This window comes from Puma concolor, chromosome E2 (genome assembly GCF_028749965.1).
Source record: "Puma concolor isolate L17-30 chromosome E2, mPumCon1.1.hap2, whole genome shotgun sequence".
Lineage (NCBI taxonomy): Eukaryota > Metazoa > Chordata > Mammalia > Carnivora > Felidae > Puma > Puma concolor.
Window position 1 is genome coordinate 11835448 of NC_141681.1, and position 17666 is coordinate 11853113.

A 17666-nucleotide genomic window follows, 5' to 3' on the forward strand; every position below is an offset into this window, starting at 1 on the left:
TGATGTAAGATATACATATGGAATGCTGAAATGCGAATAGGAAAATTTAAAAACCTTTCACTTCACAAATAAATAAAACCAATGTATATTTCAACTCTAGTCTCAAATATACTAAATATCTTTTCAAAATTTTCAAAGGCAAACATACACATAAGGCTTCTCTTCTACTTAAAACAATATTTCAGCCTTAGTTTTCAAATCCCTAAGTGTTTTAGATTTCCTTTTTTGAGGTATGATAAATAGACTATTAGTTCTTTGTGGCATGGTTTGTCCTTAAAAAAAACTAAAGAGCTACATGTTCAAATAACTGTGAGACTTTCTAAGTTTACATGTTTAAAGGTTTTAGAGGTAGATTATTGAAGAACTGTGCTTCAGTAATTAATGGCTATAAATATATTTTGAAAATAATAGAATTCTTAACCACATTCAATTTTTTTTATATATGGATTATATTTTCATTAATTTTAAGTAGGATTTTATTTTATTTTTTTATTTATATATGAAATTTATTGTCAAATTGGTTTCCATACAACACCCAGTGCTCATCCCAAAAGGTGCCCTCCTCAATACCCATCACCCACCCTCTCCTCCCTCCCACCCCCCATCAACCCTTAGTTTGTTCTCAGTTCTCAACAGTCTCTTATGCTTTGGCTCTCTCCCACTCTAACCTCTTTTTTTTTTTTTTTTGTTCCCCTCCCCCATGGGTTTCTCTTAAGTTTCTCAGGATCCACATAAGAGTGAAACCATATGGTATCTGTCTTTCTCTGTATGGCTTATTTCACTTAGCATCACACTCTCCAGTTCCATCCACGTTGCTACCAAAGGCCATATTTCATTTTTTCTCATTGCCACGTAGTATTCCATTGTGTATATAAACCACAATTTCTTTATCCATTCATCAGTTGATGGACATTTCGGCTCTTTCCATAATTTGGCTGTTGTTGAGAGTGCTGCTATGAACATTGGGGTACAAGTGCCCCTATGCATCAGTACTCCTGTGTCCCTTGGATAAATTCCTAGCAGTGCTATTGCTGGGTCATAGGGTAGGTCTATTTTTAATTTTCTGAGGAACCTCCACACTGCTTTCCAGAGCGGCTGCACCAATTTGCATTCCCACCAACAGTGCAAGAGGGTTCCCGTTTCTCCACATCCTCTCCAGCATCTATAGTCTCCTGATTTGTTCATTTTGGCCACTCTGGCTGGTGTGAGGTGATATCTGAGTGTGGTTTTGATTTGTATTTCCCTGATAAGGAGCGACGCTGAACATCTTTTCATGTGCCTGTTGGCCATCTGGATGTCTTCTTTAGAGAAGTGTCTATTCATGTTTTCTGCCCATTTCTTCACTGGGTTATTTGCTTTTCGGGTGTGGAGTTTGGTGAGCTCTTTATAGATTTTGGATACTAGCCCTTTGTCCGATATGTCATTTGCAAATATCTTTTCCCATTCCGTTGGTTGCCTTTTAGTTTTGTTGGTTGTTTCCTTTGCTGTGCAGAAGCTTTTTATTTTCATAAGGTCCCAGTAGTTCACTTTTGCTTTTAATTCCCTTGCCTTTGGGGATGTGTCGAGTAAGAGATTGCTACGGCTGAGGTCAGAGAGGTCTTTTCCTGCTTTCTCCTCTAAGGTTTTGATGGTTTCCTGTCTCACATTCAGGTCCTTTATCCATTTTGAGTTTATTTTTGTGAATGGTGTGAGAAAGTGGTCTAGTTTCAACCTTCTGCATGTTGCTGTCCAGTTCTCCCAGCACCATTTGTTAAAGAGACTGTCTTTTTTCCATTGGATGTTCTTTCCTGCTTTGTCAAAGATGAGTTGGCCATACGTTTGTGGGTCTAGTTCTGGGGTTTCTATTCTATTCCATTGGTCTATGTGTCTGTTTTTGTGCCAATACCATGCTGTCTTGATGATGACAGCTTTGTAGTAGAGGCTAAAGTCTGGGATTGTGATGCCTCCTGCTTTGGTCTTCTTCTTCAAAATTACTTTGGCTATTCGGGGCCTTTTGTGGTTCCATATGAATTTTAGGATGGCTTGTTCTAGTTTCGAGAAGAATGCTGGTGCAATTTTGATTGGGATTGCATTGAATGTGTAGATAGCTTTGGGTAGTATTGACATTTTGATAATATTTATTCTTCCAATCCATGAGCAGGGAATGTCTTTCCATTTCTTTAAATCTTCTTCAATTACCTTCATAAGCTTTCTATAGTTTTCAGCATACAGATCCTTTACATCTTTGGTTAGATTTATTCCTAGGTATTTTATGCTTCTTGGTGCAATTGTGAATGGGATCAGTTTCTTTATTTGTCTTTCTGTTGCTTCGTTGTTAGTGTATAAGAATGCAACTGATTTCTGTACATTGATTTTGTATCCTGCAACTTTGCTGAATTCATGTATCAGTTCTAGCAGACTTTTGGTGGAGTCTATCGGATTTTCCATGTATAATATCATGTCATCTGCAAAGAGCGAAAGCTTGACTTCATCTTTGCCAATTTTGACGCCTTTGATTTCCTTTTGTTGTCTGATTGCTGATGCTAGAACTTCCAGCACTATGTTAAACAACAGCGGTGAGAGTGGGCATCCCTGTCGTGTTCCTGATCTCAGGGAAAAAGCTCTCAGTTTTTCCCCGTTGAGGATGATGTTAGCTGTGGGCTTTTCATAAATGGCTTTTATGATCTTTAAGTATGTTCCTTCTATCCCGACTTTCTCAAGAGTTTTTATTAAGAAAGGGTGCTGGATTTTGTCAAAGGCCTTTTCTGCATCGATTGACAGGATCATATGGTTTTTCTCTTTTTTTTGTTAATGTGATGTATCACGTTGATTGATTTGCGAATGTTGAACCAGCCCTGCATCCCAGGAATGAATCCCACTTGATCATGGTGAATAATTCTTAACCACATTCAATTTTAAAAAGAATGATAACTGACTTACAATGAAGAGGAAACATGAAACAGATGTCTCTATTTCATCCTATTACAAAAATAAAATGTAATGATTTGTGGTCCATTTCCAAAAAACTCAAATAAAAAGATACTGGTCTTCACATTTAGGATTCAAACTGATTGTAACACATTTCATCAAAACATACCTTTATCTAATTTCTTCACTGTACTAATTTGTTCAGTATCTGCCTTGCTCTGCTGTATGTTCTGAGTGATTCATTTTTAACAATAAACTTTATATCGGGGTGTCTGGGTGGCTCAGTCGATTAAGCGTCCGACTTCGGCTCAGGTCATGATCTCACGGTTCGTGAGTTTGACCCCTGCCTCGGGCTCTGCGCTGACAGCTCAGAACCTGGAGCCTGCTTTGGATTTTGTCTCTCCCTCCCTCTCTCTCTTTCTCTGGTCCTCCTCCTCCCTCTCTCTCTTTCTCTCCCTCAAAAATAAATAAACATTAAATAAAAACAACTTTATTTTGCATAAGGAAATCACCATTCATTCCGGTCAGCGTCACAGTTGCAGTAATACTGAGAATCAATGCAGTTCCCTTCTAATCCACAAGTACACTTCTGAGGATCAGGCAAAGAACCTCCCCAGTACGTCTGTGTTTCATTGGTTCTTCCAACCCACCAACTCAGAGGGCGTCCATCTGAAAGATAAATGTGAGAAATGTGACATCGGCTCTAGACCCCACAGCCTTCCAGGCCAGTCCATTCCCTTCCTTCCCAAATCAGTCAAAAGACTGAAGGCAGGAAAAGAAAGGCTGGTCTGATGTAATGATATTCCAAAGACTGCTACTGGTGGCATTTCCTTAAGAAAGCTTTTAAAAAATATATTTTATTATTTAAGCTTAAATGGTCAATATATTTTTCTTTAAGTAGAAAAGAAACCAGTAGTTCCTTTTTAATTCAGGCATGACATTTAAAAGTGTTTTGAGAGGAGTTCACATATGTAAGTTCTTTAAAAATAATTTCTGAAACAAGAAGGCATCAAAATATAAACCACAGTAATTATGATATCAGAAGCAAAATTGATTTGAGATCATGAAAATGCCCATTAAAACACTACAGAATGTTATGGAAAGTCAGCGATTGATCTCAATACATTTATTCAACTAAAAACACATGAGCTGTTTATTTACATTAGGCATTGCATGGCACCCCCTCCTTATGATTTAGGATCTATTTGGAAGTATGTGGGGTTTTTTTCTTCCATTTAATGGCTTGGCTATTTATTTGGAGACTACAGAAATAACACTGAAAGATCTTTATGCCTGAAGCAAACGCTACACTCAAAAACAAAGTTTCCCTTAGCCAAGTGCATTGCTTTCTATGATGAATGTTCAGCTTCCAGCTCCTTCTCAGAGTTACGACTAAACATGATGCCAAAGAACTAGCACAAAGAATAGACAGAACATTCAGGTGAGGAATGCAGGCAATCTGTCTTAGCAAAAAACAATAGGTAGTGAGGAAAAATCATAGTCATTTGAGAATCAGGGCATGGGAAGAATGTGACATCAAATCAGTCAGCTCCTCAAAGTTGTCAGATAATTTTTCTGTTGACTTTCAAACTTTTAAGTTACTGCCATGAGCCCTATTGAAAATATGGACTTATACTAATTTCTCCCTCATTTACAAATGTCAATGCTCATAACAACTTACTATTTGATTAAACCTCTACTAATGCTGACAACCTCTCTTCCCAGTGTTCCTTTCCATACCAGCACATACCATGCCAAAAAACCCAAGTGAACTGGAAGTTTGTGTTATGGATAAAGACATTATTATAATCAAGGTTTTTCATTTTTTTTTAATTGCATGATTAACTTAACCATCTTGAAACATTTAATAGGTATATTCCAATATACTGCTTAAACATTATGTGTTCATAGATTAAAAAGAAAATAAATTATTCCTAAATATTGAATAATATTTTCACCAATCTTCCTTGAAACCACTGAATATTTTAAAGTACCAAGGACATGCGGTTCCCTTTAAGACTTTTTCAAGTGTCCTGAAGAATTTAAGTAAGTATAGGAAAGAATGAAGGAAGTCATGAGAAATTTTCTAAGTTAAAAATTAAAATTATAAAATATCAGTGATCATGGTAGGACATTCCCCTTCCCATAGTTAAAATCCCAAATGACCTGAGTATCCACATTGATCACCTTTTCAATGTGCTGAGTCATAGCTCCACAGCTTGCAGAAAATTCATTTTCATACACATCCCACTTTATTCGTCCACAGTTACGGCACCATTATTATTTGAAACTGCTCTACCATTAAGATCTGAAACTGTAAACTTAACCTGTCTGACACCACCTTCCTGTTCTTCCCCGTGTATTTCTTACTGTGAACTTAAACTCCAAATTGTTCTATTTTCCTTTTTTTTTTATGTTTATATATTATTTATTTGAGAGAAAGAGAGAGAGAATTTGTGGGGGAGGGGCAGAGAGAGAGAGGGAATGAGACAAATACTCCGAAGCAGGCTCTGTTTTGTTTAGCACAGAGCCCGAGGCGGGGCTCCAACCCACGAAGGGTGGAGATCATGACCTGAGCTGACGTCAGGTGCCCAACCAACTGAGCCACCCAGGCGCCCCTGTTCTCTCTATTTTCAAACTCAAGTTCATTCCATATGAGTTCTTGGGTGATGGACCTGACGAAAATCTGTGTATGTAACAAGCATCATCACCCTTTGTTCTACAGCCTTTTCTTTACTAGTGGCTCTCAAGCCTGGCTGAAACACCCAGATGCATGGGCACCACTGGCCATGAAGGGAGGGGTTCCTTCACACTCTATACTGTGCTCTTTACTTTGGGTGGTGCTTGCTTGCCAACCCCTTGGGGATTTTGTTTTCTGTTTCTTCCAGAGTTTGGCTGATTTGTGACTTTGATGCTTATCTTCCCTTTTGTCTTTCTTTTCTAGTTAGGCAACTCAGTTCATTTTGTTGCATCTCATTCATTTGTCCTTCCATAAATAAGGTTCTCATTCTTCTTAGATTACACTTCCATATTTGCTTATCTATGTTTTTAGATTCTAAGCATCAACGAACAATCAGTTGCATACTAAACTGCTACGTGAACTATAACCGTGATGCACCAGAGAGCTGAAAAGAGAGAAGCTCACTTCAGGCACTTTGTACGTGCTGTGCTATGTCATCCAATTATTGCCACACCCTGTGAGGTTGGTATCACTGGCCCCATGTCATAGAAGAGAAAGATTCATCTATCCAAGCTCTATACCTAATCAACAAGAGCCCTGGAATTTGAACCCACATCTCTCCCTGCCTTTAAGTCTTATGCTCTTTACACTGTAATTATCTGATGGTCATTCACAAATGGGATTGAGGTTTCGGGGGGGTAAGATGTGAGAGGAGACCAGCAAGATGGGAAGGGTTGGTGGGGGTAAATGGCCAAACGAGGACATTCTGAAATAGAGGAAGGAGAAAAAGGAGGAGAGGGTGTGAAGCCAGTCATAAGGGAAAGAATAATCTGGTTGTATTACGTGGGTGGACAGTAAGTAGAAGAGCTGCTTAACTGGAAGCAACAAGTTCAAATGTCATCTCGAGAGTTCAAAATCTTGGGGCACCTGGGTGGCTCAGTCAGTGAAGCATCTGATTCTTGATTTCCGCTCAGGTCACGATCTCATGGTTTTGCGAGTTTGAGCCCCAACTGGGGCTCTGTGCTTACTCTGCAGAGCCTGTTTGGGATTCTCTCTCTCTCTCTCTCTCTCTCTCTCTCTCTCTCTCTGTCCCTCCCCAGCTCCCAGCTTGCATTCTCTCCGTCTCTCTCAAAATAAATAAATGAACTTAACAAAAAAGGGTTCAAAATCTTTCTGCTTGACCCATATGACATATGACATTCACATATGAAATGCATGTCTTTTAAAATTGTTGTCATGGTATTCAGACCTCTCTTAAGATAACAAACAGGGGTAAACATGCGCCAAGTAGCTTTATTGTGCAGATGTCTCAGAATCTTTCTAATTTCTAAAGAAGAATATACCTCAATATTACTCCTAGAAAACAGTGTCTTAGGGAATGGTATGAATCAGACAAGAGTCTGTTTTGGACGGACAGCAAAGAGGAAGGCCTGGAGCTTCGTTAAGTAGAAAAGCGTCATGACGGAAGTCGTGTTTCTTAAAGCTTAATTCCCTTCAAGAAGATTAAATTCTAGATTACACATTGGGTGATGAGAAGATATGAGGGATGCCTACGGGAGGCCAGACGGAAAGCGCCTGCAGTAAATTCCAGCACTGCGCCAGCACTGGGCGGTGGGGCCCAAGATACCGTCACATAATGAGATGTTCTAACGGGAAAACAAAACCAAACACAGAACTGAAGAGCAGACTGGTTATTAAAAGTAGAATAAAGGAAAGAGTTAAAAGATGGTTTTCTGATTTCCGATTTAAACTGCTGAATAAACTGTTTTCAGCAGCCTATTCTAATTTTCAATTTTACCCAGAGGCTAGCTGCCAACAATCCATGAAAAAAGAGTCGCACAGAATAGTCACTTTGAGAAAAGTGAGTCATATTTTCATTAACTCTCTTCCTGATAAAACAAACCGTATGTGTCACCTGCCCTTTCTAAAGGATAGACACTGAGCATTCATTGAGGATCAGAATGAAGCTCCTTTCTGTAGAGTTATCTGACTGAGGCCAGGAAGAGACTCCGAAGGCAATCGAGGTTTTGAACAAAGCTCAGAGTAAATTGACCTTGTTCTTTCTTCGGGCAAAAGCATTGCTGTGACTTCCAGACTGTGACATGTTTGCTAAGTATACAGTGGGCAGACACGCTCCGTGGCCGAATGCCACCACCACCACGGCATGATTCAAATCCTCGGGAGCTGGTTAAGTAAAGCGCCGGTGCCATGTGCACAGAGGGACAGGTGCCTCAGTTTCCTTACCTTGTTTATTGGCAAGCCGTGACTTCTTGCAGTAGTAGGTAAGCTCCTGCTCACAGTGGTCCGCAAGGTTAATTGTGGCCTGGAGCTGCTCCATGCTGGCCACATACTCGAAAAACCCAGCATATGGGTTCTCTGCATTAGTGTTTCTGACTCTTGTTAGGTCAGAGCCATTGTGCTGTATGACGGTCCATGCAGTTTCTTGTATGCGGAAATGGGGAAGAAAGAGAGGAGACCATCACTAGTCTGCAAAAGTTAAAATAAATAAAGAAAATCAAAATCACCTTTTATCTGAGTCAAATTTTTCTAGTCATCAAACCTCTCTGAGAGGTTTCAACACAAATGGGTTCTTAAAATATCTAAATTATAGTAAAGTGACTCTTTTCCCTGAAGTTTATACGACTGCCATGCATTTGCCATGATTTTTATTTTACGTGGCCATATAATTTAACCAGGAAATATTTATGGTGAAAAATATTAAGAAAACTAATTATTAAAATTTGCGACACGTTTCATTTCATTGAATCCAATATTCTATTTTTTAAAGATGCATCATGATTTTACTTAAAAAAACAAAAGAAAAAGCTGCCTCTTATAACTATAAAACATTGTTGATTATTGACACACCCTGAATTCAGGGATGCTACGATATGAAAAAAGGTGTATCTGTGAATTTCTGAAATATTTTAAATTATATGATATAAGCGATGATTTTTCTACTCTTAAAAATTCCCTTTACCATTCCCTTTACCAGCAAAGAAAGGTCAGATTTTTATGGGCTATATATATCTCTCTCTTCAGACAACATTTAATTATGAGTGCCCATCCTTTTCTTTTTAAATCGAATTTTAAATATTCATTTTGGTATTGTGTGATGTGCATAGTTATGGAATACAATAGGACGTTACTTCCTTGAGCTGAACACACCTGATACAGCATCAGCAACTCAACTAAAATAAAAACTAAAATATCTTTGAGTGCTTGCTAGAGCAATCCCTATCGACACTCGAATGTCTGTAAACATTACCATCATAATGATTACCAAAATTATGAAATGAAATAAAAATCCTACAATGTTTGTAACGGAAGATAGGCATATTGTATCTAGCCTTCAACCTTCCCAGAAATTGACTTCGCATTATATTTACGGTGATAGATGCAGGCACAAGAACAGATTAATCAAAAGTCCTCTGATTTAATAGGTAAGAAACAGATTGGAAGTTGTCAAAACTCTGCTATCTATGTGATGTTAAGTCACATAACTCTTCTGTATTACAGAGGACTATTCCAAATTGGAGGAAACAGTAGGTAGAATTTCCTCCCCTCTCTTTAGCTAATGCATTCACATGGATCGACAATCAAAACAAGATAAGAGATTTCACTCCCATGCCTCACCAGGTCACCAGAATTTTGGATAGAAAGGTCTGTCTGCTAAGTAAGACGGGAGGCAGCTTTGACAGTCTTATTGCCTTCTATGTGTGAGTGCATCACTATTTTTCTTGGAAACAATAGCCGTTACTTTTATTTCTGCTTTGCATTTCTCCTCACCATTCAGCTTTATCAGTAAATTAATTTCCTTAAAGAGGACATGATATAAAAGCTAATGAAATGAATTATGGATGGCCAGACTGTGACATAGTATAGAGACTGTCAGGATATTTGAGTTGCAGATCTGGAGTAGATGTGCCCTTAAGAAAGTCAGGTAAAATCTGAGCCTCCATTTCCAAATTTAGAAAATAAACTGGCAGAATACAGGACAATATCATAGGTCTGAAATTCTATGATTTTAGCCAACCCAACCTTCGCTATTAGAGGTTTGTGATTATTGGGGCGCTTGGGTGGCTCAGTCGGTTAAGCGGCTGACTCTTGGTCCGGCACAAGTCAGGACCTCACGGTTTGTGGGATCGAGCCCTGCCTCGGCCTGCTTGGGATTTTTCTCTCTCCCTCTCTCCCTGCCCCTCCCTCGCTTGCGTGTGCTCACTCGCACTCTCAAAAGAAGTACATAATCTTTAAGAAAAAAAAGAAGTTCATGATCATTAATCAGGCAAATCCACTAACCTAGCCTCCACTGGAGTCTGCTTTAATTGTTCAGCAAACAATAAAATTTCCTTGTAATGAATCAATGGACAGCATGAGGAAGCTCGACTCTGGCTGGGTAGCTGCCACAGGAACAGGGCAATATGCCTGCTTTTGCCTCTTTGCCTTTTGGTTCACACCAAGAGGGGCTTCCCTAGAGTTTAGCATCCACTGGGTCACAGTAAACACATGACTCTAAAGGTCTTTTAAGGGGTAAGAAATCCAAGGCTGTGGTGCACGACATCCCTTGAAGGACCGTGCCCAGAAATGTTTCCTTTTGAAATTCTAAAATTTCAGTGTTACGGTAGTTTCTTTAAATGATTTCATTTTTAAAAAATATTTATTCATTTTGAGGGGGGCCAGGGCAGAGAGAAGGAGAAAGAGAATCCCAAGCAGGCTCTGTACCGTCAACACAGAGCCCGGCGCAGGGCTTCAACTCACGAACCGTGAGATCACGACCAGAGCCGAAATCGAGATTCAGACGCTTAACTGACTGAGCCACTCAGGTGTTGCTGATTTCATTTTTCAATAAAAAGTGCTACAAAGCATGAAGTTAAACAGATGCTGCATTTATCAGGCAACCTCGATTTCCGGGGCGAAGCAGAGACATCACGAGGAGCAATGAGAAAATGAGTGCCCACCAGCCATGCAAAGCCCCATGTGCTTTGCAAACAGGGGAACCTCTCACAACTATTAACCCTGAGCCTCTCTCCTGCTCTTTCCGACATGATTGCATTAGCTGATGTTTAGAAATTACAACCGTAAAGGACACAGACTTTATCATAATTTGTAACTCAGCATTTTGTGATTTATTCCATGGGGCTTTTCCACTGGCCTGGAGGCTCCCTGAGAAGAGGGATGGTTTCTGATTTGCTAACCACCGTATCTGCAGCACACAGCACGGGGGCTGGCACAACACGCCCAAAAGACTTTAGTTACAGAACTGAGGGAATAAACACATGAACGAATTAAAGACAAGGTACTCTCCAGACGAGAGTACAACCTTCAGGTTCCATGGTGGCCGTGAGCCTTGCCTTGCCTCTCAGCTGCTTTAGAACTTTATAAACTGTCAACTCATAGTTTTGCAAAAGAGTAAGTCTGACACTGTGGAGGGCGTGACACATTATCCTACTTGTAAGTTAACTGGTTATCTTGCCTCCTATCTGCATTCTATCCGTTTGTCTGCATCTAGCTACCGAGATCTAGATTTACACGGGTGGAGGAAGACGGCCGCTCACAGACACGGGAGTCTTTGGATCAGGGGCCGTCTGCCCACGGAAAATCTTAGCAGCCTCTAGGCTCTACGGCCCAATGTCCCGTGGGCCAATACAGAGAGCGCCAGACGCGCCCGCCCATGCGGGGTCTGCACCCAAGAGAGGAGACCCCCAAAAGTATGAGACTTGGAGATTACGGGCGATGGCTGGCACATCTTCTCCTCCCCTCCACAGAGGGAGACGGGCCTTCTGGCTCTAGAACGCCACAGATCTCTGGGGAGAGGCGTCGGTCCACAGGTTGTTTAAATCACTTTTGGAGTGCAGGCAAATGCATCTGGGGGGGATAAGCCTTCTCAATCTCTCCAGAGAAATTCACTATCTCTAACTTCCATGACATATGCATATGAAATTATCCTTTAACACAGGCTTCTAGATTTAATTAATTAATTAATGTGTTTAGTCTTACTTATTGGCTCAGCAAGCAAAGCATTGTTTTCCTTACAACAAGTAATGATTGCCCACAGACGAGCAAATTCCATCCGGCAGAAGTTCAAGGGACTCCCCCTTTCTACTATGGACGAAGCCAGGTCTTCCTCCGTCTGCACATTAATTTCAACATTACTGATGTGCCCCGAGGTCTGTTCTCTGGATTCTCCTTTGAACTGGTTGTAACAGCTTACCAGTTTCCTCATGAACAATGCGTTAAAATCTTTACAATGTGTTTTTGAGCTTTTATTTTTCTATCTGCCTAAGAGTCATGATGGTATTATTATTTTTTTTAATTATCCTCTACCAAAGGCAAAGAGAGTTAAGTTGTTGCAGTAAGGAGACACAGGGACATGAGTAAGGAAAGACAGCTGAAACGGGCAGCAAATCTATGAAATTTAATAAATATACTAAAAAAAAAAAATGGAAAGGCAGTTTGGGTCCACCGGTGTCTTTCCCCGAAGAGATTTCTAATATATAGATTGTATGTAAAGCACCTGAGTAATTAAGAACCTGATTTATCTTAGGCTGACTGCTATTTTTTAGTGTGATAACAGTGTAAAGAAAAAACATGCTGTTTAAGCAACACTCTTGCAGAGCTCGTGTTCCTTCAGGATTAACAGCGGAGGGTGACAGATGTGATGAAAAGCTGTGAGGTCAGGTAGGAAGTGCTGTGTTCAGGAAAGCCTCGGAGATGAAAGGGAAGAGCAGCTAGTGTTCTGGGGCAAAACTGGACGTAAACAAGGCTGCATCTGAATAACGATAGTTGGTTATTAACTCTCAGAGCTATCAGGAAGGCCTGATTGTTGAAATGCCTAGAGTAAAAATAATTTTGTTGTTATAAATCTTAGGACGCTCCAGCTTTCCCAGGGGATGGTCTCAGGAGCCCCGATCTCAGAGCTTGTTTAGAGAGCAGAGGCCCAGGCCTTGGGCTTGAAAATTGAGTCAGTGAAACTACATGTAAGAGTCTTGGTGGTGGTGCAGAGAGAAAGAATAAGGTTAAGCGACGGAATTAGCATTATCATCAAAGTTTGAAAGCCTCACCTCAAGCACTCATCAATCACTCCCCACTGAAACAATTGTCCTTACAACGCAATGTTTGATCATGAGAAACAACGCCTTGAACCTAGAGCTATTTCATTTTAGAAAGAGCAGTGGATTTAGGGGCTCCTGGGTGGCTCAGTGCATCTGACTTTGGCTGAGGTCATGATCTGACGGTTCACGGGTTCTAGACCCACGTGGGGCTCTGTGCTGACAGCTGGGAGCCTGAAGCCTGCTCAGATTCTGTGGCTCTCTCTCTCTGCGCCACCCCCGCGCCCAAAAAATAAACTTAAAAAAAAAAAAAGAAAAGAAAAAGTGGATTTAGTGTAGAAGAAAAAAGCCATGTACATTTCTAAAGAGACAGACACTGGGATTCCTATTATCCTGTCTACTTATTTTTAAATTATATTTACAGTACTCTGTTTAGAAAGAATTTTCAGTCTTTAACATAGTTTGGGAAATTATCCATTCAAAAGAAGTTTCCTTTGTAGTTTTTAGCTTGTAATGCTTCAAGGTATTTAAATCCACGTGGAATCATTTGTTTGACAATGATTCTAGACTAATAACTGGATTTTTTTTAAGTTACCCACTTACAAGTTACTGATTCAGCATTTTGCCTTGTTTTTATAATTGTTATACTTGATTTATGCAACTAGAGGATATGTTACTGGCTATAAGCAATGTGACACTGATAGAACACAGCCTTTTCTAGTGGAAAAATGTTCAGACTGGGAGAAAGGAGACAAGGTTTCTGTCCCTGATTGCTCCCTAATGATTCTTTCCCCAACCTCCCTGCTTTCCTCATTTGCAAAAACCAGATCAATAGGGAACGTTTCAAGCTGTAACATTATTTTTCACTGGGTTGTTACATTCTGTGATTGCCACTTTAGCGTGAATGTATTTCAATATTCTGGGGTTTCTGATGACACTTAGCTGACTCCTAACTGGATTATCTGTATCTGCTCTCAATGGCTTGCTTTTCAAAGGGCTTTACATGTTGCGAATGTCCTCTCCAGCATCAATGCTTTCTGATCATTTTGCTGAGGCAAAATTAACCTCTGTATGTGTGCATATACATATTTCCTTCATGTCCGTCAGAGTTGTTATCGAATTAGCATGACGCTTCGTTGACTGCGATAAGGCTCGTGACTGGTAAAGTAATATGAGGAGGTAAATGTTGATTTAATAGAAAGGGAACAATTCATTCCATAAAATGAAACTCGGAATTTCCTTGTCATTTAGATAATTTAAGTGCACATGGCCTATCAATTTTGGAATTATTGTCCATACAAAGATAATATATGTATGTATGTGAATATAATTCAATCCTCACTATTTGCAGTTCCTCATTATCTGGAAATCGCCTACTGCCTAAAATTTATTTGAACCCCCAAATCATGACTCGAGGCACTCTTGTACATCTACAGACATGTACACGCAGCAAAAAGCTTGAGTTGCCCAATCCACACGTATCCAAAAAAAAATTTTTTTAACAATGGCCTCGAAGTGTGGTGCTAAAGAGCTGTCTAGTATTTCGAGTGCAAGAAGGCTGTGTGACGTGCCTCATGAGAAAACAGGTGCTAGAATAAACCTCGTTGAAGTGTGAGTCACAGTGCTGTTGGTTGTGAGTTCAATTTCAATGAATTAACAGTATGTATTAAATAAGGTGTCTCTAATCTGAAACACAAGTCAAACAAGGTCATGTGTTGATCGGTTGATGAGAATGTTGGCTAATTCGGTGTCTGTTGTTGCCTTGCGGAACATAACGATGTTACAATCACGGATAATGAGACTTGTGTGTGTATGTGTGTGGTGTGTGTCTATGTTTCGTAAAGTTTTAAAGATTACAGATACTTATCAACCTAGAGGTATCTGATTTATAGAATCAAAACCTTCTAAGCATGTGCCTGTGGATAGATACTTCAGGATGCATTGTGGGAACAAAGGATTCACAAGGACGCAGGGATAGATTGTTAAATGTCACTCACAACCCAAGCTGTACGAACAGGAAAAATCAAAAAGTTATTTGACACTTAAATTCCTGTATTTCACTGCAAAGTCTTCCCTTCCTCTCTGTGAAGTATTTTCAAATGTATTATGTTTCAACCTCACATAATAGAACAGTCTGTTTTGTGAAGTTGGAGAAGCACAGGTCCAAAGCAGTGATTCTCAAAGCTAGGTACACAGAGGAGTCAACTGGGAAGATTTGTAAAATATTGATTCTGTTGTCACCGCAACCACGTTGTCAGAACCTGACTCAAGTGCTGCCTGGGGGTCCGTGCTGGGTCCGTCACTGAAGGGACATACATGCGGGAATCATGTGTCTTAGGGTGCTTTGGCGTGTGGGCAGTGCCCGAATGTTTGTGCCCCCCTCCATTCATATGTTGAATCATCGGGTAATTAGGTCATGAGGGTGGGGATCAGTCGTCTTGTAAAAGAGACCCCAGAGACCCTCTTCCATCACATGAGAATACCAGAAGTCTGTGGCCCAGGAGAGACCCTCAGTTGACTATGCTGGTGCCACGAGCTTGGACTTCCCAGTCTCTAAAACTGTAAGAAACGAATTTCTGTTGTTTGTAAGCTACCCAGTCTGTGGTTATTTTGCTACAGCAGCTCAAACGGACTAAGACAGGCAATGCCTTCAATGACTGTCAGAACAAATGGAAGACGCCTAGCTGTGTTACACGAAAAACCTTTGAAGATACAGTCTAATTTTCTAATTTTCCCAAATATCTGTTGCCATGGTTTCAGCACCATCCTCCAGGCTTTAGAATTACACATTAATCCAAAGGAACTTTTGCTCCCATATTCAACAGCCTTTCTCAGTATCTCCTTTGAATGTGTCACGGACATCTCAAACTCAAAATGTGTAAAATTTTGACCGAGCTGCTGGTCTTTGCCCTCAAACCTTTTCTGACCACCTCTCCAATGTCGGCAACTCGACTATTCCAGCTGCCCAAGCCAGAACGTGGTGCTATCTTGGTCTCCTTTTGTTTTCTCACATCTCACACATACTTGGTGAGAAAGTCAAAACTGCCTCCACCATCCACACTGCTATTATCTACCATCATCCTCTTGCCTGGATTCTTGCACTACTTGAACTGGTTGTCCAAGCGGGTTTCCACTCCTACTACAGACATACAGAGACACATACATTACACACACGTACACGTGGCTCTGCATCTTATGTATAGCCATGCCTATGGAGTGTATGTGTGGACCCCTGCTCCTAGATGGGCATTTCCCAACGCTGGAGCCATCATGATCCCACTGAAGGCAGTCAGAGCGCATCCATCGGTGCTTAAGAGTCCCCAGCGTCTTCTCATCTCATTCAAGTAAATATCAGGGACTTTCCAACATTGTTGTAAGGACCTCGTGACTTCCCCGCCTGCCCCGCCTGACTCGACTCTCTTGCTCTCCCACTACTCCCACATAACTTGCCACACTCCTACCACGCTACATTTGTTGCTGGTTTCTGAAAGCACCTGGGAAGATCACCGCTCTCAGCACTTAGCACTTGCTATTTCCTTGGCCTGGAAGGTTCTTGCCCCAGATATTCACTGCCGGATTTTTGAGTAGTGAATCTTCCTCTGAAACACCTCCTACTTCAATTTAATATTTCCTTTTTCTGTTTGTTCTGCCCCAGAAAACTGTGACTTCCTGACACAGAGCTATTCAATGTAAACTTTTGGCCACGATGGAATAGGCAGCTGCCGAGCAGTTAAAACATGGCCAGTGAGGTTGGAAAACGGGACGGTTCACTTAATCTTGTTTTTATTAATTTAAATTTAAAATGTATTTCAATTCATTTAGCTTTATTAATTAGTTTTTATTAAATTTGAATCGAGGGTTGCTTGGGTGGCTCAGTCGGTTGAGTGTCCGACCTCGGCTCAGGGCATGATCTCACTGGTCGTGAGTTTGAGTCCTGTATCGGGCTCTGTGCTGACAGCTCAGAGGCTGGAGCCTGCTTCGGATTCTGTGTCTCCCTCTCTCTCTGTCCCTCCCCCACTCACCCTCTAACTTCCTCTCTGTCAAAAATAAATAAACATTAAAAAAATTGAATCAAAATAGGCATTTGTTACAAGTGGCTACTACAGTAGACAGCACAGTTCATCCAGACTCCATTTTTTTGGGTTTGATGATGCAGAGATCAAGATTCCTTTTTATGACATTTATATACACCCCCTCCCCTCCCCCTGCTGGCTCCCCAGCACCACTGGTTGAAAGACCATATTCCCTTCACTGTATATCAATGCCTTTGGAGTAAGTCAACTATCCATATGGTTCTTTGTGTCCCTTCAAATCTGCTGATAAATCTTAGAATCTGCGTTCCAGTTTTCACCAAAGCAATTATATCAACAAATAAATACTCCACTGGAATTTTAATTAAGGTTTTCACTGAATCAATACCTACATGGGAAGAATTGAGATTTATACTATACTGAGTTTCCCAATCAATGAAATTTTTACATTTCCCCATCTAGTTAGAATTTCAATTTATCTCATGAGCATTTTATCCTTATCTATATAGAAACCATGCATATCTTTCATTAGATTTATTACCTTGTATCTGAGATTTTTTTACGCTATTGAAAATAAAATCTAAAACTTCATTTTGCTTATTGCTGGTGTACAGACATGAAATTAGTTTTTATATTAACTTGATACCCAGTGATCACCCTAAAGTTTATCTGTAAATTATGGAGAATATTCTCAATATATCACCTGGCCGAGGACAGATAATGAGAACCTTAGTTCTACCTTTCCAGTACTTTGATCCTTCCTTTCTTTCTCTTGCTTTATTGCACTGGCAAGGACCTCTATCCCATACAATGGTGAACAGAGTGATAATAGCAGGCATCTTGTGTTAATGCTGGTAACACAGGTAAAGATTTCAATATTTCACCATGAAGTATGAATGTGCTGGAGAGTTTTTTGTGAGTGCTCTTTAACAAAGTAAGGAAATTTCCTTCCGTTGGTAATTTATTGAGTTTTCATTTTCTCCCTTTTCATAAGTGGAT

At 40.3% G+C, this 17666-nt stretch overlaps 1 protein-coding gene across 2 annotated transcripts in view; it reads right to left on the reverse strand.

The window, feature by feature from the left end:
- CNTNAP4 (contactin associated protein family member 4) overlaps positions 1-17666 on the reverse strand; it is a 262236-nt gene that overhangs the window by 60039 nt on the left and 184531 nt on the right. For both annotated transcript variants that reach the window (XM_086688863.1, XM_086688864.1), the window contains 2 exons: positions 7832-8029; positions 3420-3576 (listed from right to left, as the gene is read on the reverse strand). In XM_086688863.1, the coding sequence (XP_086544989.1) occupies positions 3420-3576; positions 7832-8029 (355 nt within the window). The remainder of the gene's footprint in view (positions 1-3419; positions 3577-7831; positions 8030-17666) is intronic.